Source organism: Strongylocentrotus purpuratus, unplaced genomic scaffold (genome assembly GCF_000002235.5).
Source record: "Strongylocentrotus purpuratus isolate Spur 01 unplaced genomic scaffold, Spur_5.0 spur5_scaffold_20, whole genome shotgun sequence".
Taxonomy (NCBI): Eukaryota; Metazoa; Echinodermata; class Echinoidea; order Camarodonta; family Strongylocentrotidae; genus Strongylocentrotus; species Strongylocentrotus purpuratus.
This window is the reverse complement of record NW_022145606.1, coordinates 44944775-44972206: the sequence shown is the minus strand read 5'-3', so window position 1 is coordinate 44972206 and position 27432 is coordinate 44944775. Positions and strand designations below refer to the sequence as shown.

The 27432-nt window shown below is 39.9% G+C and overlaps 1 protein-coding gene across 2 annotated transcripts; it reads right to left on the bottom strand.

The window, feature by feature from the left end:
- Positions 1-17438: 17438 nt before the first annotated feature.
- On the bottom strand, positions 17439-26937 carry LOC105443855. 2 transcript variants are annotated; one of them, XR_972875.2, is made up of 2 exons: positions 18046-26937; positions 17439-17519 (listed from the first exon to the last, which is right to left on the bottom strand). XR_972875.2 is itself a non-coding variant. In XM_030993453.1 (2 exons), exon 2 carries the CDS (start codon positions 24677-24679, stop codon positions 18758-18760), a length of 5922 nt encoding a protein of 1973 aa, XP_030849313.1. In that variant the 5' UTR covers positions 24680-25913; positions 26440-26937; the 3' UTR covers positions 17439-18757. The 2 variants fall into 2 exon arrangements, 1 of the variants encoding a protein (XP_030849313.1); XM_030993453.1 differs by having other exon boundaries at positions 17439-25913; positions 26440-26937.
- Positions 26938-27432: the final 495 nt, after the last annotated feature.

Here is a 27432-nt window from a genome sequence, read left to right as displayed (position 1 = left end):
GGTATACAGCACCCACAAGCAAAAGGAAAACCTTGAGGTTGTATGGGAATTTTTTATCTTCATCATGATTATAATCTCTAGGGTGTCACCAGTGCAGAATGAAAATGTATTGTTTGCTTCAGAATGGCCACGGCTAATTGCTACGTATTCCTAGCTGTGTTAAGAATTGTCCGGCTTATCTCTTGAGTTTCACAATTTCAGACAACGGCCAATATTCAAGTCTTGGTGGTCATTTACAGCGTGCTTCACAAAATCAACATTTTTTAAAATAATTACTAGAGATTCAAAAATTCAGACAGTGGCCGATGTTCAAGTCTGGCGCTCATTTATAATAAACTTCACAAAGTAAAAAGAATTCTTGGTAATCGCTCGAGCTTCACAATTGCAAAAGGTTGTAAAATAAAGTCCCTGGTGCTCATTTACAACTATTAATAATTTCAAAAAATCCTTGATAATTACGTTAGTTTCACAAGTGCAGACGGCGGTCGACATGTATATAGTATATCAAACAATTGCAGTTGTTTGCCAATTCAAAGTATGGTAAAAATTTACTGTGTATTGATAAAATCCATAAAATCATGGCCTCCAAAGGCAGAACACTAAACGTTTCACATCAGGACTTTGAGTGGTCTGTGGCACCTGGGTAATTCCTAAACATCCATTCCATGTACTGTATGACTTGAATTACAGTTGAAAACCTCTGAAGCAATTTTTCCCTTAAGAATCTCAAAGAGATTATTTCAAAACTGCAAAGTATCTAATTCCTAAATGTCCATTCCTTGTCTCAAAGTACAATTGAAAACCTCTGAAGCAATGTTTCTCGAAGAATCTCAAAGAGATGATTTCAAAACTGCAAAGTATCTAATTCCTAAATGTCCATTCCTTGTCTCAAAGTACAATTGAAAACCTTTGAAGCAATTTTTTCGAAGAATCTCAAAGAGATGATTTCAAAACTGCAAAGTATCTAATTCCTAAATGTCCATTCCTCGTTTCAAAGTACAATTGAAAACCTCTGAAGCAATGTTTTTTGAAGAATCTCAAAGAGATTATTTCAAAACTGCAAAGTATCTAATTCCTAAATGTCCATTCCTCGTTTCAAAGTACAATTGAAAACCTCTGAAGCAATGTTTTTTGAAGAATCTCAAAGAGATGATTCCAAAACTGCAAAGTATCTAATTCCTAAATGTCCATTCCTTGTTTCAAAGTACAATTGAAAACCTCGGGAGCAATGTTTCTCGAAGAATCCCAAAGAGATGACTTCAAAACTGCAAAGTATTTAATTCCTAAATGTCCATTCCTTGTCTCAAAGTTCACTTGAAAACCTCTGAAGCAAACTTTGTCGAAGAATCTTAAAGAGATGGATTCAAAACATTAATGGATCTAATTCCTAAAGTCAATTCCTTCTACTATATGACTCGAAGTACAGTTGAAAAACCTCTAAAGATGTTGAATTGCAGAATCAAAATGAATTGAAGTTACAGCTTTTTCACTCCAAGCTTTGAAGACAACAGTGTTTAAAACCCAAAGATTTGATGACCTCAATCAACTTTAAATGTTAGTTTTAATTAGTTTTCATACTCTTGAAATTGATTGTCTCATATCCACAATTAAAAAAACAATTAAGGGATCCAAAAGAGGAAATATCTTAGAGGTTAATCACAAGCATTTTTTTTAATTTAAGACTAGAACTTTATATAAAATTTGTATTTTTACTTTCATAAAACCCAGAATGTATTGAGTACTCAAAGTACTAGTATCATAGATCAAAACGAGCTGCATTTCCTGTTTGATTGGTTTTGTTTTCTTCATCTTCATCTATCTTTCCTTTTTTCTCTCTTTTTTAAATTACAGGATGTTTTGGTAAGCATGATAAAGAGAGCAGAACAAAAATATAACTTCATTTAATTTCACAAAGACATTTCATTTCACAAAGGAAAAGAAATTACTAAAACTGTTATAGTTGATGTCATCAGATAAAAGGAGGGGCGATGACTTAGTCAGAGATGCTAACCCACACAAGAAGTGCCTCAAAATAGTAAAAACCTTTGAGTGACCGGTTTTACCATACTCGTTTTCCCCAATAGACTGTAGTGTTACGAAAACTGTTAGGAAAACGCAAAATTTGATTTCGATTTTCAATCATTAATATCTTGATAATCAGACAGGCGATCGGCATGTAAAAGTCCTGGGGTTACTGACTGACCTAAAGGTTTATAATTGTCATTGTAGCTTGAGCTAAATCAAGGATTTTTTAAAAGGATCTAAGACAAGGTTACCGGATCCCTTTTTTTGGTTTTAATCCATAAAAAGCCATATAAACAGCGGAATAGCATAGAAACATATACAAGTAAATCCCCGAACCCCCAAAAAAACTTTGCATTACAATTTTCTCATTAAATTTTAATGAAAGAGCAAACATTTTGCTTGACCGTACTTACCAGTAAAACATTTTTCTGAAATTTTACTGGCCCAGGGCTGACGGGCCAGTGGTAGTGTCGAATTTTGATGAATTTTTTTTTTTTTTTTTTTTTTAGGATACTCAGTCTGTTTGGGGGGTCAAGAGGTTGGCATCTCTGCTCAGTGGGAGAGCTGTGGTCATACCGAGAGGTCGCGAATCTCTCAGAGAGGACTTAAACTAAAGCCATCGGTCCTGCGGTTGCTTAGTTATATTAAACATACACATCTTTTCTTAGTAGTTGGGTAAGACAAACAAACCATCATACAAGTCATCAAGAAAGACTATCCAATTTAGCCTGCACAAAATTCCTGTTCTTAACACTTTGGAAGCTTTCTTTGCCCCCCCCCCCCCCCCTGATTGGTCTCTCGTTTGCAACACGTGCAATTTTGCATACGGTAAACAATAAACATCAATGGACAGAAGGATTTTTTTTTTGTGCAACATAATTGCCTCGCATGATTGCCTATTTTTGCTCTTGATCTGATTAGCTCCATGACAACCCTTTTAAGTTTTTACTCATGTATATAAATAATCTTCCAATGAAAACATTTAAATAATCTTGAAACCTTTTGTTAACCTATCCCATGAGAAAATAATGTTGGTACATATGAAGAGTTGAATTAGCTTTCAAACCATCTAGAAGGACGGATAAATTTAGACTGCACACAATTTTTGTCATTCATGAGTACCATAAAACATCCATGTCACTATCAGATTGCTTTCAATTAGTTATTGTTTTCATGGGTAATAGAAAGCAGTAATTGTACCCGACACCTGTACATCCTTTCTCCAGTTACAGAGGTTAACAGTGCCACAAGCGTCAGTACTTAGCGGATACTTGCACTTAGTTTTATAAATAGCCACTTTCATTATTTTATTATATAATTATTATCATTAAAATATGTAGCACTATAAGTATCATTATTAATGTAATTATTATTATCATTATTAGTATCAGTATTATCGCATTATAAGTTTTGTTATTATCATTATTATCATTATTAGTATTATTATTAAATAAAAACTAGAAATATTTTATCCCCAGAATATTTTGTATATACTGTATTGTTTTTTCATGGATATATTTTAACTGAAATGTGTACCAATGGCATGCTATTGGCTAAAGGAGAACTAATCCCCAAAGATTTTTTTTTTTTCATTTTTGATTCATATTCATTATAGTTTATTCGATTCCATAAAAATCACATTACAAAACACAAACATTTGCAAATAGTACTGTAAGTAACATAAAAATCTTTTACTAGAATATATACATAAGCACATTAAAATATTAAACAATGATGTTAGTTCTTCTGAGAGATTTATTGCATTCTTGCCCATCATTGATTCCCCACCAAAGTGTATGAGAAAGGCATAAAGCATTAAAAAAGGTATTTTTGAATAAATGAGTTAAAATTATTACTTTATCATATATATTTTCATCAAATTTAATTTTCACCTTCTTGGCTATGATTGTCCCTCATCTAAAAGTAAAGATTTTGTTATTGAATTAGAAAGTCTTTCCAATTAAAGCTTGGTGCATGATACATGTATAACTCCGCTTGGTACGTCACATTTCCCAAAAAATGGCTGCGCCCATGTCATGCTAATGGGCATTACATTATGCCAAGAAATCTTCATTAATATCTCTTGTACACATTCGTATGATTTATTGTACAACAAAAGGCAGACATTCATCTTGTCTTTAAGAATACTTTCACTTGTTCTTTGTGGTTAGTTCTCATGTTTAGGTAGCAGCTAAATTTAGACATCCTAAGCACCAAGGAAAACAAGATGCAATTAAATACTGTTATCACGAAGATACTTATTTCACGAAAATTAAGATACTGTGATTTTCAGAACCCCCCAATTTAAATGCATATCAATTACATAATACTTCTGGAAGTCGAGTGTACTCATCATACCATTGCTCCTTCACAGAAAAAAAAGAAAGAGAATTATTCATTTTTTTTAAATAATTTTTTCTCTTTACTTTAGGAGCCTGTGAAGGAGAGTGCTCCGGCTAATTTCAAGGAGAAAGAACTCCCAACGTCACCAAGTCGTGGAATAACTACATGAACAAACTGCTGATACAAGACTTTCAGGCGGCCACTCTGCAAGTCATGGACTCACCATATGATGAGGAGTAAGTTATTTTGGTGGTGGTGGTGATGGTGATGGTGGTGGTGGCAGTGATGGTGATGGTGGTGGTGGTGATGGTGGTGGTGGTGGTGATGGTAGAGGGTTGAAAAGTATTGTTTGATGGTGGCAGTAGATGTGGTGATGATAACTGGTGGTGGTAGTGATTTTAACCCTTTTGCAACAATCATTCTTCATCTTGTGGTTTAATTGGCTCCATAACTTCTTATTCAGAGCCCTAAAAAATATGAAAGATACATGAGTAGAAGGGGCAAAATTTCAGCACACACGGAATCCAGTTTTGTTTTATTTTATTGCATGTAATGCTAGGAATTTTAGACATGATAACAAGCTCTAAAATCCTTAAATTGGCAACACGTAGTGAGATTTAGAATCAATGTTTTTTCTTTTAAAATTTGCATTTTTGTTCAAGTTTACTACAACATTCTAATTCATGGATATTGTTTTTCAGAGACATTACGATTTATTTTAACAATGTATCAATAAAAGAAAAAATATGACTGTTGCCAATTTTAAGAACATTTTGTGATCAATTGAGCTTTTAAAAAATTCCTGTCCTCAAAGGATTAAGGTAAAGAGAGATGATGGTAGTATCAGCGATCATGGTGATGGAGGTAGTGATGGTGGTGGCAGTGGTCATGATGGTGGTGGAGGTAGTGATGGTGGTGGCAGTGGTGCTGATGATGGTGGTGGAGGAGGTAGTGATGGTGGTGGCAGTGGTGCTGATGATGGTGGTGGAGGTAGTGACGGCGGTGGCAGTGGTGCTGATGATGGTGATGGAGGTAGTGATGGTGGTGGCAGTGGTGCTGATGATGGTGACGGAGGTAGTGATGGTGGTGGCAGTGGTGCTGATGATGGTGGTGAAGGTAGTGATGGGGGTGGGAGTGGTGCTGATGATGGTGATGGAGGTAGTGATGGTGGTGGCAGTGGTGCTGATGATGGTGATGGAGGTGGTGATGGTAGTGGTAGTGGTGCTGATGATGGTGATGGAGGTAGTGATAGTGGTGGCAGTGGTGCTGATGATGGTGATGGAGGTAGTGATGGTGGTGGCAGTGGTGCTGATGATGGTGGTGGAGGTAGTGACGGCGGTGGCAGTGGTGCTGATGATGGTGATGGAGGTGGTGATGGTAGTGGTAGTGGTGCTGATGATGGTGATGGAGGTAGTGATAGTGGTGGCAGTGGTGCTGATGATGGTGATGGAGGTAGTGATGGTGGTGGCAGTGGTGCTGATGATGGTGGTGGAGGTAGTGACGGCGGTGGCAGTGGTGCTGATGATGGTGATGGAGGTGGTGATGGTAGTGGTAGTGGTGCTGATGATGGTGATGGAGGTAGTGATAGTGGTGGCAGTGGTGCTGATGATGGTGGTGGAGGTAGTGACGGCGGTGGTAGTGGTGCTGATGATGGTGGTGGAGGTAGTGACGGCGGTGGCAGTGGTGCTGATGATGGTGATAGAGGTGGTGATGGTAGTGGTAGTGGTGCTGATGATGGTGATGGAGGTAGTGATGGTGGTGGCAGTGTTGCTGATGATGGTGGTGGAGGTAGTGATGGTGGTGGCAGTGGTGCTGATGATAGTGATGTAGGTAGTGATGGTGGTGGCAGTGGTGCTGATGATGGTGGTGGAGGTAGTGATGGTGGTGGCAGTGGTGCTGATGATGGTGATGGAGGTAGTGATGGTGGTGGCAGTGGTGCTGATGATGGTGATGGAGGTAGTGATGGTGGTGGCAGTGGTGCTGATGATGGTGACGGAGGTAGTGATGGTGGTGGCAGTGGTGCTGATGATGGTGATGGAGGTAGTGATGGTGGTGGCAGTGGTGCTGATGATGGTGATGGAGGTAGTGATGGTGGTGGCAGTGGTGCTGATGATGGTGGTGGAGGTAGTGATGGTAGTGGCAGTGGTGCTGATGATGGTGATGGAGGTAGTGATGATGGTAGCAGTGGTGCTGATGATGGTGATGGAGGTAGTGATAGTGGTGGCAGTGGTGCTGATGATGGTGATGGAGGTAGTGATGGTGGTGGGAGTGGTGCTGATGATGGTGATGGAGGTAGTGATAGTGGTAGCAGTGGCGCTGATGATGATGATGGAGGTAGTTCTGGTGGTGGCAGTGGTGCTGATGATGGTGGTGATAGAGGTGGTGATGGTAGTGGCAGTGGTGTTGATGATGGTGATGGAGGTAGTGATAGTGGTAGCAGTGGTGCTGATGATGGTGATGAAGGTAGTGACGGTGGTGGCAGTGGTGCTGATGATGGTGATGGAGGTAGTGATGGTGGTGGTAGTGGTGCTGATGATGGTGATGGAGGTAGTGATGGTGGTGGGAGTGGTGCTGATGATGGTGATGGAGGTAGTGATAGTGGTGGCAGTGGTGTTGATGATGGTGATGGAGGTAGTGATGGGGTGGGAGTGGTGCTGATGATGGTGATGGAGGTAGTGATGGTGGTGGCAGTGGTGCTGATGATGGTGATGGAGGAAGTGATGGTGGTGGCAATGGTGCTGATGATGGTGGTGGCAGTTGTCCTGATGATGGTGATGGAGGTAGTGAAGGTAGTGGCAGTGGTGCTGATGATGGTGGTGGCAGTGGTGTTGATGGTGGTGATGGAGGTAGTGATGGGGGTGGGAGTGGTGCTGATGATGGTGATGGAGGTAGTGATGGTAGTGGCAGTGGAGCTGATGATGGTGGTGGCAGTTGTCCTGATGATGGTGATGGAGGTAGTGAAGGTAGTGGCAGTGGTGCTGATGATGGTGATGGAGGTAGTGATGGGGTGGGAGTGGTGCTGATGATGGTGATGGAGGTAGTGATGGGGTGGCAGTGGTGCTGATGATGGTGGTGGAGGTAGTGATGGGGTGGGAGTGGTGCTGATGATGGTGATGGAGGTAGTGATGGTGGTGGCAGTTGTCCTGATGATGGTGATGGAGGTAGTGAAGGTAGTGGCAGTGGTGCTGATGATGGTGGTGGCAGTGGTGTTGATGGTGGTGATGGAGGTAGTGATAGGGGGGAAGTGGTGCTGATGATGGTGGTGGCAGTGGTGTTGATGGTGGTGATGGAGGTAGTGATGGTGGTGGCAGTGTTGATGATGATAGTGATAGACTTAGTGGTGGTGGTGGCCAGACGCGGATTCAGGGAGGGGGAATTGTGACCAGAAATTTACCTATTGTTTGGCTCAAGGGGGGGGGGGGGTTGTTGAGCGAAATATCGGCCGGCGCGATTTTCAAATTTCTTGGGGCAATTTTTTTCTTTTAATCAGTAGTGATGGTGGCGTCAGTAGTGCTGATAATGGTCATAGACTTAGTGATTGTGGTGGCCAGACGCGGATCCTGGGGGGGGGGGGGGGGTGTCGAGCGAAATATCGGCCATCGCGATTTTAAAATTTCTTGGGGCAAACTTTTTTGTTTTTAATTAGTGCTCACTTAGAAAGATGCACACCATTTCTTTTTAGGCGACAATACTTTTATAACGATGCAGGAAGGGACTCTTTAACTATAACTCTTAATCTTGTAAACATACAGCGTAAACTGTGCCTACGTGATGCCAACGGAATACAGGTGTTCTACAATATTTACCTGTATATTTTGAAGGATGTTATGCGAGGGGGCGTAGCGACCGAGCGAGAAGATTTTAGCATTTGTATTATCCAAACGCGGCACTCTTGTGCCCTCCAGAGCCTAAAAGTGTATTGCAGTGTGAAGTCATTATTTGCTATACATTTGTGTCGTTGCACTTTTTCAAATTTTCTGGGGGACGATCCCTAACAAAATTGAGGGGGGGACGTATCCTCGTCCCCCCGGAATCGCCGTCTCTGGATGGAGGTAGTGATGATAAAATTCAAACGTGGTTTATTTCTATTTCGATCCCAGTGCAAAATGTTGCTGAAATGACATGATTCTCCGGGGTTTTATTTTGTATGCCCCCCAAAAATGTATTCGCTCATTAGGCCACCGACTTCACCCGCCCACCAACTCGCTTATTATATCTCTCGTTCACTCTCTCTCTCTCTCTCTCTGTCTGGATGAATTGAAATAATTTTCTTTCTGTAAACAAATGTAAAAAATACAAATGAATGACCCCACTCGCAACAATGAAACCCGTCAGAAATACATATCAATATGAATATCAAACTATGCGTGCAATCATGCGAGGCATTAGGGTACGTTTATGCTCAATTTTGAAGGCGGAATGAGCAATTTGAAACGCTGATCGTAAACGCTCATCGTAATCACAGTTCCACGGTGTACTGTTTATGCTCACTTCTCTGGCTCCTCCAGGCATGATTCTGGCTCTGCAGCTGGATTCGCAAACCTGCACTGCGCTGCCTGCGTATGATACGTTGACACCATTTAAACGCGTTTACAAATGATTGTGCGTTTATGCTTCCCCAGAATCTCTGATTTTGCAGAATCGCCGATCAAAAACGTACCTTTTTGTGAGTTTACGATCGGCGACTACGATCGCCGTTTTTCGGTGATTCTACAAAAATGAGAAAGGACGCAACCGTGTTTTGAACTAAACGCGTAACAAATGCCTCATTCTGGCCAGAAAAAGTTGAGCATAAACGTACCCTTACAATTACACAACTTGATCGCGTTCAACTGGAATTCCCAACGCTGTGTGTTATTACTTCCTCCTATGCTCTACAAGTCGTGCTGTTAGGAATGGGGAGTCGACATTTGAGAACTTTCCCACTTTCTGAACTCAAGCAAGTTTTATTGGATTTGGCAAATGAGGTGTTATCAAGTTAATGCAATCAGAGTCGGACAGTCAAGAATTCGGCTGGAATTGTTATTCAACTGATTCGTATTTAAAGTCTCGCCATTGTCGCAGTTTACACCAAGTTGAGCACGCATGTACTAAGGACTATATCGTTAGACTTGTTAACCAGCAGTTTGAAAAAAAATATTCCTCAATCACTATATGCAGCATAAGAACTCGTCGTGCACTTAACTAAAGGGGGCGAATGACGTCATCTACATGCACTTAAAAGCCCATATAGATTGTACACATGATGTGAGTATAGTTTATACATTTTCATATTTTGGCTGAAAGATAACTTATTTGTATCCAGACGTCTGGAATTAGACTGAGTAAAGTAAAATAATTATAATAAACACATAAAGAAAAATAAATAATTATAATAATAATAACAAAGATGATAATGATAATAATAAGTTAAAGAGATGCATGCACTGACTTCAAGCACAAGCTTACGCTGCAGCTCTTCTGCATTTGCTATGTAAATTGTTCCCAACATTTAGTTTAATAAATTGTGTTATTAATTGTGATTTGGGAAAAAAAATGTTACCACTATGTACAAAATATTCATATTGTTACTGGTTATTATTGTATGAAAAATGAAGAAATTATTTAATCAAATCAAATCAAATCAAATCAAATAATAATAATAATAATAATATTATATTAATAGTATTATTATCTTCGTCATTCTTATCATTATCATTATTATTATAAGAACTTTTTTTCTTGTGCCTCCAAGGAGGTGTTTATTTACCTTCAAACATCAAAATAAAGTTGTAAGAACAAATGTAATTGACGTTCAATGTTATCTATAGAAATCACATATTTTCTCAACTATACAATATTTTGCTACTTTTCATTCATAGTGCTTTGAACAGTTTCTCTGGCAACCTTTAGTCTGCTTTTTAGCTCCTGATTTACAAAAATTCTGATTTTTATTTCTCTTTCAAATACGTATTTTGGTTTGAAACGGTTTACATTAAACCCATACTCACTCCGGACGACTAACATTTTGTATAAACACCAGAATGCGATCGTTGTTACAATGCCTATCTTTCTGTCAATATTAATCTTAAGTAAACAAGAGATATCCATGCATCCATCAATATTAAAAGAGTACTTCACAAAATGTTTGATAGGATCAAAGAATTTTTTTATTCTGTTCACATTCGATAAAGACGTGCACTATTTCCTCTATGACATTGGGACAGTTTATTTCGTTCACTAATCCCCATTAATTTGTGTAAAGATTATTTCTGACATGTAGTATATTGTAAAGCAATTTAAAATTGAACTCCCTGTTCCCTTGTATTATCTTAAATTCCTTTTGAACACGGAAGACCAGCCAATACTTCTTTGTAGTATATTTTCCCAAAAGAGACAGCATCTGTTGGTGAATGTATGTTTAAAAGACATTATAGTGTAGAAACGTTTGCTGCTTATGTTATTGTCATTGATAAATAAAGATACTCTCCCAAATTTAATATAAGGTATTTCAAGAGAGTGAGTATAACATACTGATTCAGTTTCTCTCAGTGTGTAAGATCACTGAACCAGTTCTTTGGAATAGCTTTCTTCAATTTAGTATAATCGAATAAAGGTCTATGCTTGCTTTTCCTTGTTTCAAGGCGTACTGAAAGGTCTTTGATAGACAAAACATGTCCTTCTTCAAAAAGGTCCTTTAGATAAATTATTCAACAACTAAACCAATCTGCGTATAACAAAGACTTCGTATTAAAAACAATATTTTTGTTATGCCATATTATTTGCTTATCACAACATTTATTTTGTACAGAATAACTTTCACTACAAGTATAACCTTTCACATAATTCCAGGTCTGTAATATTTCTAGATAGAAATCAGCTGGTTGCCATGTCTGGACATCGAATAATTTATGGTCATACAGTTTAACAAAAGATTTACGCAACCGAGCAAATGAAACCAATAATTACCCTTATCTTTCCATGGACCTTTACTGTCATCCACTAATGTACCAAGCCATCTTAAACGAAAACTCTATATCTGTTTCTCAGCGTAAGGATGGACCTCTTACCTTGTCGATTTTGGATTTTCAAATGAAATTGAATATTTATTTGTTCAATTTCTGCAGACACTTTGGTGGAATCGTGTCTACCATTATTAAATGAACTATTTGAGGTAATACAAAGTTTTGGGAAATTTTGAAAATTGAGTGGATAGTGATTCTTTACAATTTGTATATGTTTAGATGCCCCTGTGGATGTATTATTAGCACTACAAAATTTAGCCCCTTAAACGCTTCTGCTTTCGTGAACAAAAATGAATATAACAATTTACCGATGCTCCCGGTAGATTTTGACGAATTTTACAAATAGCACACACGGCCGTACAATGGTAGCTACGACCATAAAAATCTGAGAATATGTTCATTTGCACCAAATTCATGACCCATAAAAAAAAAACTTTGTATTACCTTCAAAGCATTTGATTTAACAAATATTTTGTGGTTTCTACTTCTATTGGAATGAAAGCATGTCCAGGCATAGTCCCATTCCTTCTTGTTCCCCCGCCCCCCCCCCCTCTCTCTCTCTCTCACGCTCTCTCTCTCTCTCTCTCTCTATATATATATATATATCTTTCTCTCTCTTTCCCTCTCTCTCTATCTCTCTCTCACATACACACACACCCTCTCTAATACACTGTCTTTAATGCCCATGCTCACCCTCTCTAATACACTACCCACTTCCATAAGTACTCCTGTAATATTCCCATGCTAGATGTATGGTTTGCAATGTACATAATGCCTTCTCCGTCTCACTAGGCAAGAGATATGTATTCAATTGTCTGGTTGCCTGGCTACCATGAAAGGCAAATCCCCTCATATAATAGTTTCATATGGAACAGACCCCTCACACAAAGTAACAAACGCATGCTCTCATGATTCCAGATCTTTGAGCGTAGATGAACCATAAATCAAAGCCAAACTTTTGTTCTTATCAAACTTCCAAATTACATATTATGGAGGTAATTTTCTTTATTTTTTTAACCGTTCAATAACAAAACGTTCCTAGTCGGTGTCATCTGTTACCTTCAGTTCAATTTTCATGATTATGCATTGATAACATGACTCATATTAGTAATGTAGACCAAAGTGTACAGCAGGCTTCATAAGAAATCTTTCTTTACTGACTCTGATAAAACACTAACCACAGTAGATAACTGCAGTGAAGAAAAGATTGATCCCTCATGTAGACCCACTCCAATATTAAAACATTAAGAGTAGGCCTTCTAATTTTCAAATCTCTGTTCCTTAAAGATACTATGACCCTTTTGCAACCAACATCAAATTCTGTAGAACTTTGCAGGAACTATGAATATGTCATGTATGTCCTATCTGTGAAATGTAAACGTTGGCAGGGTCATATAGCTCCAATTAGTCTCATTTGACAACGCCCCCTATCGTCAGAGACCAGCAGCCTAACCGTGTGTTATCATATGGACATTTACCCCCAAAAAAATCGTTAATTTTTTATTTTTTTTTACGAAAAGCACATCCACTCCGACGTTTGTTTACACTAGCTCTTTCATTGGAACCCTCATGTCCCATTGACTTTTGAAAGTTCACCCATCGTAATTTGATCAAAATAGGTCGCAAGTCGCCATTGCATATATAACGCATGTGTATAAACAGGTCGAACTTTGGACGCAATTTATCACGCGATTTTTAAGATTATAGGTCAAGCACACGACGGATAAGAAGCATGAATTATCATAGGTCAGTTCTGCTTGGTTCATTTTGTCCATTTTTCCATTTAGTATAGGCAAACATTTTGCCGAGGTAAGCAAAAATATGAATATTCATGGGACACCATGGACTCTTCGAATATTTACAGAGGGGTGCAATTGTGCACCGTATCAAACTTCCCTACTTTCAGTCGAGTATTTCATTGTATTATGTAGTTTGGTAGGTTTATTTTACTAACTGTGTAATTATCAGATATCAATGATAGTTTAAAGATATGGAAAAGGTTCTTGTAGTTTATACTTAGCAAAGCAATCTCACATACAAAATCACTATCAAGTGTCGTCTGCTCCGCCATTTGCCGTCTGCTACACGTTCAAGGCACATATTTATCTGTGGACTGTGATGTAGACAGTTTACTCGTCATTGTAGATTTATGATAAGCCATCTGGCACGCATACAATTACCATACACACGAACACTCTCACTTCCCCTCCCCGACACACCATTTCCGCACACCCGGTTCACACATACCCAATGGCACACCTTGTAACATAGTGGAACATTCTACGAAATTGACACTTTTCCTGCAAAATAGACCCCTTGAATCATGTAAGACGTATTTTACCCTATTCTAATGACATGAATGCATGCCAAGATAACAATGGCAGCGTTTCCATGCAGAAATAAAATTAGTCTGCGATTAGAAATAGTCAGTTTTTCGATAATTTCACAAAATATATTTGCCGCCTCATACAATATGACGTCATTGACAGCTGATTGGCTATAGTTTGGTAGTGACGTCGAACTAGCTACGTTTGTGCTGGCTTTGGTCCAACGAGCGAAAATGAGACAACCGGAGCAATATGCCTAATATTAAAATTATGCAAGGAAACCCGTTTACTTGCTAGACTTCACTGTCAGACACTATTGAGTGACTGACTGGCTTTTTTTATTCTTTAGTAATAACATACATAAAATGAGCTGTAAAGGCTACATGTGCATTTTTCTACATCAATAACCCACTTTTTGTAATGGTCAAAAATAAACTGATTGAATCTTTGCGCAGCATAAAACGTACTACCATTCAATACAATGGTCTGAAGATCAGACTATTACTTACTGGCTCTATAGCTCTTAAGTCGATTCGACAACTAATAGTCATTGTTTTCCCACTTATAGATATTTTTAAGCCCCTCTTTTGTTAGGGAAGTTCTAAATTAGTTTTATCTTTCAAATGCCGTTAGAATTTAACCTTTTCAATTTTTTGGCCTACAAATTGTACATAGTACCTGTCAGGCATTGCAGAGGCATTGTTTAACAATGATAACTCTGAGATGCATTGCTCTACGTGTTATCAGTGTCTGTGATATGGTGTAATATTGAAGCCCTAAAAAATGACCTTCAAAATGATTATGAACTGCCTCAACAACAAAAAATCTTTGAGTGACCGGTTTTACCATACTCATTTTCCCCAGTAGACTGTAGTGTTATAAAAACCGTTAAGAAAACGAAAAGTGAAATTTCGATCTCCAATCATATATATCTTGGTAATCAGACAGGCGATTGGCTTGTAAAAGTCATGGGATTTCTGACTGACCTTAAGGTTTATAATTATGATTGCAGCATGAGCTGAATCCAGGATTTTGTTTAAGAATCTGAGGCAATGTTACCGAGTCACTTTAAGTCTTTATGATGGCCCACTCGCTTTACTGCAATGCATGAGTGCCAATGCTTTCTTTATCTCCTTCTGTGATATCCCTGAATCTGGACCTTCTACTTTATTAGTGGTACGCTGATTTGGGCAATTAACACGTTGACCAAAAGGGGGCGCTATAGTAATAGAGGAGCCGGGTTGAATTGATCAATTGTATCATCGTTGTTGGTTATTATTAGATATAATATATGAACATATTTATATTTAAAAAAATGTACAAAAAAATAAATGTCTGGTCTTTCACTAAAAGCAAACATTGTGACTCTTCTGGGGGTAGTGCCCCTATAATGAAGGATGGAGCGCTGTAGAAAAATACAACTGAAATACCATAGGGGCAATGAAACTCTTCACAAAGATCAAACCATGAGTACGATCATGCAGGCATTGTTGCATATCTTTTAGTTACATAACTTGATCGCGTTCAACTGGAATTCATGACGCTGTATGTTATTATTTCATTCTAGGCTCTACATGCCCTGCTGTTAGGAACGTGGAGTCGACATTTTAGAATTTTCCTACTTTCTCAAGTCAAGCAAGTTTGATCGGATTTGGCAAATGATGTGATTTCAATGCAAGCAGAACCGGACAGTTTAATATTTGGCTTAAATTATAATTTTTAGTTAGACTCATGTTTAAAGTCTCGCCATTATCGCAGTTTACACCAATTCAGCACGTATACACTGCTGTACTAAATGTTACCACACGGACTGCTTGTAAGAGCTATAGTGTTAGACAGTTTAACCAGTAGTTAATAGTTCATTACTCCCCAATCATTATTACATCGAAACAACTCGTCGTTCGTCTAAACTAAAGGCAAGTGAATGATACCAGTGATATGCACTGAAGGCCTGCTGCTTGCTTATATCGTGAGTAGTTCATACCGATTCATATTTTGAAAAAGTAATCCATTGTATTCAGAAATCATGGAATTAGACCGCTTAAAGTATTGACCTATTAAACTACAAAATTGGAAGAAAAAAAAATTAATAGTGAAAATAACAATAATAATAACGATAATAATAGTAAAAACCATCTTTACTGACTGTTTTGTCGCTAACTATAACTGTATCATTTCGCTAACTAGTACATGAACAATAGTATAGTATTAATGACTGCTTTGAGAGAAATAGTTGTTTTTATACGCTCTCGGGAAGGTTAGAATTGTGCTATTGCCCCGAGGCGTGCCGAGGGCAATAGCCCAATTGTAACCTTCCCGAGAGCGTATTAAACAACTATTTCTCGAATATTAAAGCAGTCATTAATACTTTTATATGCCGAAAAAAATAGACTAAAAAATAAAAAATAAAAAATAAAAAAACTTTTGTCGAAGATGGGATTCGAACTCTTGCGTACAAAAGGTGGGACAGGTTAAGTCAGCGCCTTAGACCGCTCGGCCAGCGCGCTCTGTCACCATATGAAATAGTTTTCTCTAATATATAAATTAAAACGGCTTCGAGTGGTGGATGCTTCGCCGCTGCTCCATTAAACGGGCCCTTCTTTTACTTTTGCAATGCATATTGGCACGAACTTAGATCAAGATCTATCGGCAGATGTTGTTTTTTTGTTTTTGGAAGTTTATTTTCGTCTTCATGTCAACAATGCAAGATAAAATTGTCGGTAAGATCGATCGAGATTCAGTTGTATTGAAATTACCGACCAATTCTTCGCCCACGTACGGTATCCTCGATCGCTCAGACCATTTTTTAACATGTAAACCTATGGGGTAACCATGGAGACTGACCTATTTTCCCAATAACCATGGTTATTGGGATTTTGAACTGTTTTAACCATGGTTACTGGGAATTTTCGGGAACAGTTAAAGTTTATGAATGCAATTTCGACCAATCAGATGGCTGGATTTCTTAAGTGAGGTATATAACATAGTATAGTATTATAGTAGTAAAGATAACACATTTACAAAGCGATTCCATATGACATGATCGTTGATTCCTTAAAAACGCAGGTAGTGATGGTGGTGGCAATGGCGCTGATGATGGTGGTGGATGTAGTGATGGTGGTGGCATTGGTGCTGATGATGGTGATAGAGGTATAGTGATGGTGGTGGCAGTGGTGCTGATGATGGTGATGGAAGTAGTGACGGCGGTGGCAGTTGTCCTGAAGATGGTGGTGGAGGTAGTGACGGCGGTTGCAGTGGTGCTGATGCTGGTGGTGGAGGCAGTGATGGTGGTGGCAGTGGTGCTGATGATGGTGGTGGAGGTAGTGATGGTGGTGGCAGTGGTGCTGCTGATGGTGGTGGAGGTAGTGATGGGGTGGCAGTGGTGCTGATGATGGTGATGGAGGTAGTGATAGTGGTGGCAGTGGTGCTGATGATGGTGATGGAGGTAGTGATGGTGGTGGGAGTGGTGCTGATGATGGTGATGGAGGTAGTGATAGTGGTGGCAGTGGTGCTGATGATGGTGATGGAGTTAGTGATAGTGGTAGCAGTGGCGCTGATGATGGTGATGGAGGTAGTGATGGTGGTGGCAGTGGTGCTGATGATGGTGGTGGAGGTAGTGATGGGGTGGCAGTGGTGTTGATGATGGTGATGGAGGTAGTGATAGTGGTGGCAGTGGTGCTGATGATGGTGGTGGATGTTGCTGCCGCAGGATCAAAATAACTCAACGTTGAAACGGATGTTCATTTTCTGGTGACGAATGTCTTTATTTGACTTAACGATTGTCAAAACAAAGTAACAGTGATGAACAGTGCCGTGAAAACTGTGAACATAAAAAGTATAAAATAGCACAGAATAATAAATACCGTGCGAAAGATACAAATATATGTACACAAGTAAATATACAGATTACTTGTCAATTTAAAGAGTTGATAAACCAGATAGATGTTCTTAACGAGAGTTGTTCATACAAATATGATTTGTCAAAATGAGTATAAAAAGGGTTCATGATAAAACATTTATGATATGAGCTACAAGTCTCTTACGAGAAATTTGATAAACATGCATTAAGAGCATACTAGTTAAGACTGTGAATATAAAAGCAAGTTTTATATGCTACTGATTTACAGAGAATTCTTATTCATGAATAATTACTCAAACATGAAATATTCAAATGGCTTTCCATAATTTAGCGTTAGATGTAAACAATCTCACGTGTGTGGAAAACTAGCTCACTGAACGCTACTAATCACAACATGAAAAAACACTTATAATGTATCAAAATTACAAACTGATAGATCATGTAAGTAATATGAAATTGTTCTAAATACATTTCTGCCATAACATACCTCGTTGGCAGGACTTTTCCATCCTTGGGCAGCAAAATATACCTTGAAACTTTGGCGTTTCTTGAAGACCCCACAAAACACGTATTGCTTGGGCCAGGTCGTAATTCAGAAAAGCCAAGGGTCAACGCGTTCACCGAACTTATCGGCACACGGATATCAAATAATTTGTCCAACTGGAATTTTACTTAAAAAGACCAACGATTTAGTTTTGACAGAATTTACTAATGTTATTCGCATTTCAATGAACATTACTTTACATTTCAGTACATAATTAATGATAATAACTTATTTCTTATGCTTGAATGTATGGAACTATTTTCTCGTGCGTACTAAAAATGTGTTTGTAGGCCTTTTATTGACATTGACCCGCGCTAGGCATGCGCTGTAAATCTTTCTTAAGTAACAAAGAGAAATTACTTAAAGGGCGATGCACATGTAAAATAGGTGGTGCTATGAACAAAAATTAAAAATACTAATGACAAATTCTGGCGGCAGCCACACTCCCACCCAAATCATCTAACTGATTTTTCAAACAACAAAACTATCTATTTGAAACAAAACAAGGAATTGACCGACTTGCAAAATTTATAAATACAAATGGTCTTCCCCAAATTGAGAAAATATTTCTTAGAATGTCAGGGCAGGATGAAAGTCCAGGTTAGTCAAAGCCATTTGTCTGGGTAAAAGTGAATGTCAGCTATTAAAGTCAAGCTTAGTCTTCAATCGCCTTGTCGGTGCTGCGGATCAAAACTACCAGTTTGTGTACTGGCCTTTCAAGAGTTGTCCTCTTATTTACTGGCTTACCTTTTTTGTCCAAGTCTGGGGTCGCCATGAGAAGTCGCACCTTCCGGACTAGACCATCATCACTGGACATTGTTTCCATGACTCTCGCAACTCTCCAATCTGTCCGACAAATGGCTTCATCTTTCAAGAGTACTATGTCGTCTACGTGCACATTGGTCTTCTTTTCAGTCCAAGTTTTTCTTGGTTGAAGCGTGTGCAGGTACTCCTTCTGCCATCGTGTCCAGAACAACTGTGTCAAGTATTGGACTCGACGCCATCTTTTGCGGAGATAGATGTCCTCCCTTTCAAAGCTTCCAGGTGGAGGCAGTATAAGACCGGATTTCATGGTCAGAACATGATTGGGAGTCAACGGAAGAGGACCATCAGGACTTTCCAGGTTATCCACACTCAATGGACGGCTGTTTACGATAGCCATGGCCTCATAGAGAAATGTCCGTAGAGAGGAGACATTCAACTGCGTTCCGCACTGTTCCAATAATCCATTGAGAACATTGCGCACATTTCTGATTTGTCTCTCCCATACACCTCCCATATGGCTAGAGGAAGGAGGATTCATTTTGAACTCACAGTTCTGCTCCAGAAGATTGCGGGCGACATGGTCCGCATCCATCTCACGGAGAGCTTGTTTCAGTTCATGCTTGGCTCCAACAAAATTGGAGCCCTGGTCACACTGAATCCGCCTTACGTTTCCTCGAATAGCAATGAAACATCTCAGTCCGTTGATGAATGCATCGGATGACATGTCATCCAATACTTCCACATGAATGGCTCTCATTGCCATGCATGTCAGGATGAGGCCATAGCGCTTGAGCTCTTTGCGCCCTTCTTTGATTACAAATGGACCAAAACAGTCCAGACCGCAATAAGTGAAAGGGGGCGATGGCTCAAGTCGTTCACATGGAAGGTCAGCCATCTTCTGTCCACCCAACTTGCCTCTTAGTCTAATGCAATGGGTGCATGTGCCGATCAGAGATGAGACAATGCTTCTGCAACCGATGATCCAGTATCCACTTGATCTGATTGCGTTGATGGTCATATTTCTACCTTGGTGAGAAATCTTCGCATGATAGTGAAGTGCGACAAGCATGGAAAGTCTACTACCCTTCGGAAGGATAATAGGGTGCTTAACTCCATACACCATTTCAGACCTCTTCATGCGTCCTCCCACCCGTAGGAGGTCTTGTTTGTCAAGAAATGGATCTAATTGACTCAGGCGGCTAGATTTTGACACAGCATGTTTGTCAGATTTGATTTGCTGTCTTTCATCACAGAAGGCTTCTTTCTGGACAGCATGCAGGAGATTTCTCTCAGCGACTCTTTTGATCTCAACATCATCTATGTCATGTCCCTTGCGCCTGTAACAACACCTCACTAGTACAGCTACCGCTCTAATAGCGCTGTCCAACATGGCGAAGCGGTTCAACCTATCTTCAAATGACGTAAAGGTTGAAATCTTGGTCTTTGACATTACTGTATGTACTGTCGAAGACTTCACTTCAACGTCGTCAGGAGAAACCTCTAGTGTGACATCTTGCTTAGCAACTTCACTTTCCCAAAGGAAGTCTGGTCCTCCTAACCAGTTTGACGAAAGAAGTTCCTCTGTTGTCAGTCCACGTGATGCGTAGTCAGCTGGATTATCACCGCTAGTAACATAATTCCACTGACTACAACTTGTGGTTCTCAGAATACAATCCACTCTGTTCGCAACGAACATGTGGAAGCGCTTAGACTGGTTGTACAGGTAACCCAGAACAACCTTGGAGTCGGTCCAGAAGATATTCTTGACTGAGCTGTAGTCTAGCTCCTTATTCAGTATTTTTGCAACCTTGGCAGATAAGGTTGCTGCCTGAAGCTCCAGTCTGGGGACGGTAGACTGCTTGAGCGGTGCTACTCTCGCCTTTGCCATGGCAAGAGAGCAGTGGACTTGTCCCCTTTGATTTCGTAATCTGACATATGAACATTGTCCATATCCAGATAATGAGGCATCTGAGAAGTGGTGCAATTCCACTTCCTCAGCCTCTCCGAAATCTTTGGGCTGGAAGCACCGAGGAATCTTTGCAGTTTCTAGCTTCAGGATCTCCTGTCTCCATATTTCCCATCTTGTCCGAAGATAGTCAGGAACGGGATGATCCCAATCCATCTTTTGTTTGCACATTTCCTGCAGAATCATTCTGCCAGCAAGGACAACTGGTGCAATGAGACCAAGGGGATCATATACAGACGCAACTGTAGCTAGAATACCTCGTCGAGTGAGGGGTTGATCCTTCAGAGTAAGTCGGAAGCAGAACTCATCAGAACTGACGCACCACTGAAGCCCAAGAGCTCTTTCGATTGGTGAGGTTTGTTCACCTAGCTGAACACTTGCATTCGTGACAGTGGCACGTTCCGATTTTGGAATGGTGCTGGTTACGTCCTTGCTATTGCACACAAATTTGTGCAGACGTAGATTGCCTTTAGCACACATTTGAGTTGCGTCCTTGATTAGCACAGCTGCTTCCTGTTCAGAAGACATGCTTTTTAGGCCATCATCGACATAAAAGTTCCTCTTGAGGAAGTTGGCTGCACGGTCACCGAGTTTCTTGTGGTCCTCCGCAATCTGTTTTAAGCCAAAGTTGGCACAGCCCGGAGATGAGGTTGCCCCAAAGAGGTGGACCTTCATCCTATGATCTACTGGGGTCTTGGAGAGATCCCCATCCTCCCACCACAAGAAACGCAGATAGTTTTGATGTGGATCTGCAACCTTAAACTGGTGGTACATCTTCTCCACATCGCACATGAATGCCACAGGACCTTGGCGAAATCTCAACAGGACACCGATGAGAGGATTAATCAAGTCAGGGCCTTGCAGGAGATGGTCATTGAGGCTTGTCCCAAGATACCTGGCGCTACAATCGAATACAACCCTGACCTTGCCAGGCTTCTTAGGGTGATATACCCCATGGTGAGGAATATACCACAAGCCTTTGTCACTACTATCACCGACCATCTCTGCATCACCGCGTGCCAAGATCTCCTTCATGAATACCTTGTAGTGACTGTGATATTCAGGTTTCTTCAGGAACTGTTTCTTGAGACCTGCTAATCGACCCAAAGCAGCCTGTCGATTGTTCGGAAGAGATGGCGGTCCTTTCTTGAATGGAAGAGGCATCTCATAGAACCCATCCTCTCTCTGGCGTAAACCTTCGGTGACAACTTGAATGAATTTTTTGTCATTTTGTGACATTGCATCAGCTTGTTCAGCTTCTTGGAAGTCCCTTTCCATGAGCTGAAGGAAATCCGATGCAGTCGCTTCCTTTAAGGGAGACTGGTAAGCGAATGTCACCTTCTTGATATCGATCGGGGCCTCTACCTTCATGCTGACTGTCCTGTATGTGTGGCCAAACGAATCGAAGCTGTTGGACAAGTCCGACTGACCTCCAACAATACTCCAACCAAGGTCTGTTTGGACAGCATACGGCTCACCATTTTGGCCTCGGACTGACGTCAGAGGAGCAAGGGCCTGTGCACAATTGTAGCCAATCAGAAGACCGACAGGACAGTCTTGTTTTGGCGCTATCATATCCTGCACACACACGAGATGAGGCCACTTGGAGGCAGTTTCTGGAGTCGGGATATGACTGTCGTCCAGAGGGATAGACTGCCTAGTAAATGTGGAGGGTAGACGAATTTTCTCCGAGGAATAAAAACCTCTGACACGAAGATTGTCATACTTGAAGGTTGAGATCGATATCTCATCTGTCAAAGTTGTCAACGACAATGTGGCAGGCTGGGATTGTACATCCAGGTCTTGGCCGACATCTTCGGAAAGGAAGGTGGTGTTTGACATGGAGTCTAGTAGTGCATACACTAGAACCTCCTTGTCAGGCCTCTCTGTACTAGAAAGGTACACAGGCACAATCATTGATGTAAGGTCACTACGTTCATCGCCTTGTACTTTGTGCGTTACAGCTTGAGGATTTGAGGTCGATGCGGTTTGAGCTTCCTTCGGTTGGCTTGATGCCAAGTTGGCCTTGTTCGAATCTCTTTGGTCCTCATGAAGGCAGCTTGGATGCCTTTTACTGCACTTCTTGCAGACCAGTCTGCTTTGGCAATATTTAGACATATGGCCTTTTTCAAGACAGCCATAGCAAAGTCTTTCATTTTTGATGAAATCCTTTCTCTGGGACATGTCTTTCCGAAGGAATTCCCGACAGTCATTCAGGGAATGATTTTGTCTCTTGCACAACAGACATTGCTTCTGTGAAGTTGAGCCAGACGTAGAGAGGGTTACCCGTTTTGAGACTGCGGTTTCCTGTTTTCTCTCTCTAGTCTTGCCAACATCCACAGTGAGCAGAGGATCATTAGCAATGTCTGCTTCGTTCCCAATGAAAGAAACGAAGTCAGCAAACCTAGGATAACAAAGTCGCTCCCTTTTTGTCTGTGCCACCGAGCGATTCCATCTATGGACGATATGATCTGGTAGTCGAGCAACCATTCGGTTGATCTCTCGTATATCATCCAGAATGTTGAGATCGACAATCTCAGCCTTGGCTACCAGACACTGTTGAAGGAAGTCTGCAAACCGCTGCAGCCCATTGTGATCCTTGCTGGTTATCTTGGGCCACACATCCAACTTTGTCCGAAAGGCTTCAGCAATAGCAAATGGATTGCCAAACCTCTTTTGAAGGGTGCTCTTTGCTTGCTCAAATGCATTTTCTGACCTCAGGAGAAAGTAGCCACTGACTGCCTCCTTTGCTGGACCACCAAGATACCTTCGAAGGTAGTGAATTTTTTCACCAGGAGGGATGCCTCTTCGCTCTACCAGAGTAGTGAAAGCCGACACCCAATCTGGATATTGGAGTGGGTCTCCAGTGAATATTGGCGGCTCCGGAACGGGTAGACGACTCTGAGCCAAGGCATCAGCGAGATCTAAAACTGGTGATCTTGGCTGGAACATCGGAGCTTGGGGATCAAGCACTACTTGCGCTTGCTGTGACACGATGGAGGCTGGTTCATCAATCAATTTGCTTTCTAACTTGGGAGATGCCCTTGGGATCACATCAGTTGGATTTGGCTGATCTTCGATCTTTTTGACAACAGTTTTACCTCCACGCGAGGATGAAGAAGAGACTGTGCTGGTTCCATCTTCTTCATCGTAGACTCTCATAATTGCTTCTTGTGCCTTGAGCTTGCCTTGTAGTCTTTCCTCTTCTAGTTGTCTTTTCAGCTCGGACATTTTGAAAACTACTTGCTTCCTCCTCATTTCTTCCTCAAGTTCCATTCTTTCGAGCTCCTTTTCCCGTTCATTTTGAAGCTTCTGGGCTGTAAGCTCTTCTTGTAATGCAGCGGCTTCTGCTGCGACTGCAACTCGTCGTGACGATCTGGAAGATGTCCTCGAGAGTCGTGATTGTGTTGAGTGCGCCAACCGAATTGATGGTTGTCTAGAAGAAGACATGTTGGATACCTTATCAATATCCGATAAGATATTACGAACAGAAATAGAAGATTCATCCATTGCCTCAATAACCTCATCATCAATGGAGTCTTCATTGAGCCCTTTTAGCTCAACAAATATCTCCTTCAAAGAATTGAGCCTAGCAGTAATGTCAAGCTTATTCACTGCTAAGCTATCACCATCAATGTTTTGAGACAATAAGCTATTTCGAGTAGATTGTATGATCGAATGCAAATCTATATGTTCAACAAAAAACTTACCTTGAAGGTCGTCTTCTTTATTCTGCAATGCTTTCTCTGTCAATTTGACAGGACGAGTGGAGCGGCGAAGTGTTTCAGGAGGTAAGTTAGTCGAGTCAGTAGTCAAGTTATTTTCAGTTGGTTGTTGCCCTTCCATATTGAACGATATATTTTTGAGGTAAATAAACCAACGAGAAAATCAGTATTTGAGATCAAATTTAAATAATCTTGACCGAAATTTGAAGTTTGAATTTGAATCAAAGTTTGGAAGTGAAATAGAAATGGGCGTGTGGGAGTGGGCTGGTAACAGCAAATGGCAGTAGCTGATAACAAATAGCAAAGATAACTGCTTTAACCCAAATCTCAATTCGGGCACGATAAAAACACAGCGCTACGCAGGACATACAATTCGATACATTCAAGCTTTGAAATAATAAAAATATCAAACGTAGCATAGAATTAATGATATTATCATGAATCCAAATCAATTCCAATATCAACAAGGTAACCCGATTTCTAATCAATTTCAAATTATTATGACCTTTGTTCCCTTGTTCTTAAAGGAAAACACTATCGGTAATCAGTTTCTTTTTAGTTTAGAAATTTTTTCAATCTTAATAAGAAAATATCCTTTCAAATGAACTTGATCATGTTATTTTGTCTCAAAATCATCTATAAGTGCACACACAAGGTTATTCTTGATGAGATGTTACATACACATAACAAATTCTGTAAACTTATCTCCACTCGTTAGATAAGTATTTTAAGAAAATTATAATCTTAGTTGAAAATTTAAATCCCAAACATCATAAGGGAATCAAGTCTTATGTTGTTTTAAATTACGTTATCCAAACAAATCAGAATAAATAGCTGTTACAATTCTGGGATAAGAACCAAGACTCTGTTAGAGATCTTAAAGGTTTTAAATCTGAAATTCTCTCGAGAAGTTGATATGCAAGCCTAAATCAATCTTTAGCTTGTTTATTGCTTAAGTTTCCAAACGAAAAATTTCAATCGCATATAAATGTTCTAGTGTTCTTTCTTTGATTTCAATCTTCAATTATTTTGATGAAAATGAACCTGACATCCTTGAGCGATGATCAACCTCCAAGCCGTTTGATTGCCCGTGTCTTGCCGAGTTCCTCGTCAGCTTCCTTAGTGGCCAGGTGAGGACGAATGCAGTTCCAGACATCACATCAAATATTTGGCTTGAGTAGTTGATCCAATTATGGATTTCTCAGGTGTCATGTCCATCCGAGTTTTCACTGTTGCTGCCGCAGGATCAAAATAACTCAACGTTGAAACGGATGTTCATTTTCTGGTGACGAATGTCTTTATTTGACTTAACGATTGTCAAAACAAAGTAACAGTGATGAACAGTGCCGTGAAAACTGTGAACATAAAAAGTATAAAATAGCACAGAATAATAAATACCGTGCGAAAGATACAAATATATGTACACAAGTAAATATACAGATTACTTGTCAATTTAAAGAGTTGATAAACCAGATAGATGTTCTTAACGAGAGTTGTTCATACAAATATGATTTGTCAAAATGAGTATAAAAAGGGTTCATGATAAAACATTTATGATATGAGCTACAAGTCTCTTACGAGAAATTTGATAAACATGCATTAAGAGCATACTAGTTAAGACTGTGAATATAAAAGCAAGTTTTATATGCTACTGATTTACAGAGAATTCTTATTCATGAATAATTACTCAAACATGAAATATTCAAATGGCTTTCCATAATTTAGCGTTAGATGTAAACAATCTCACGTGTGTGGAAAACTAGCTCACTGAACGCTACTAATCACAACATGAAAAAACACTTATAATGTATCAAAATTACAAACTGATAGATCATGTAAGTAATATGAAATTGTTCTAAATACATTTCTGCCATAACATACCTCGTTGGCAGGACTTTTCCATCCTTGGGCAGCAAAATATACCTTGAAACTTTGGCGTTTCTTGAAGACCCCACAAAACACGTATTGCTTGGGCCAGGTCGTAATTCAGAAAAGCCAAGGGTCAACGCGTTCACCGAACTTATCGGCACACGGATATCAAATAATTTGTCCAACTGGAATTTTACTTAAAAAGACCAACGATTTAGTTTTGACAGAATTTACTAATGTTATTCGCATTTCAATGAACATTACTTTACATTTCAGTACATAATTAATGATAATAACTTATTTCTTATGCTTGAATGTATGGAACTATTTTCTCGTGCGTACTAAAAATGTGTTTGTAGGCCTTTTATTGACATTGACCCGCGCTAGGCATGCGCTGTAAATCTTTCTTAAGTAACAAAGAGAAATTACTTAAAGGGCGATGCACATGTAAAATAGGTGGTGCTATGAACAAAAATTAAAAATACTAATGACAAATTCTGGCGGCAGCCACAGTGGAGGTAGTGATGGTGGTGGCAGTGGTGCTGATGATGGTGGTGTAGGTAGTGATGGGGTGGCAGTGGTGCTGATGATGGTGGTGGAGGTAGTGATGGGGTGGCAGTGGTGCTGATGATGGTGATGGAGGTAGTGATGGGGTGGGAGTGGTGCTGATGAGGGTGATGGACTTAGTGATGATTGGGGCCAGACGCGGATCCAGGGAGGGGGGGGGGGGATTGTGACCAGAAATTTACCCTTTTTTTTTTTCTTTACTTAAGGGGGAGGAGTGTCGAGCGAAATATCGGTCGGCGCGATTTTCAAATTTCTTGGGGCAAATTTTTCTTTTTTTTTCTTTTTTAGGCGACAATACTTTTATAACAAGGCAGGAAGGTACTCTTTATTAAAAAGAGTCTGATCTATTTCTACAACTCTTAATCTTGTAAACATACAGTGTAAACTGTGCCTACGTGATACCAACGGAATACAGGTGTTCTACAATATTTACTTGTA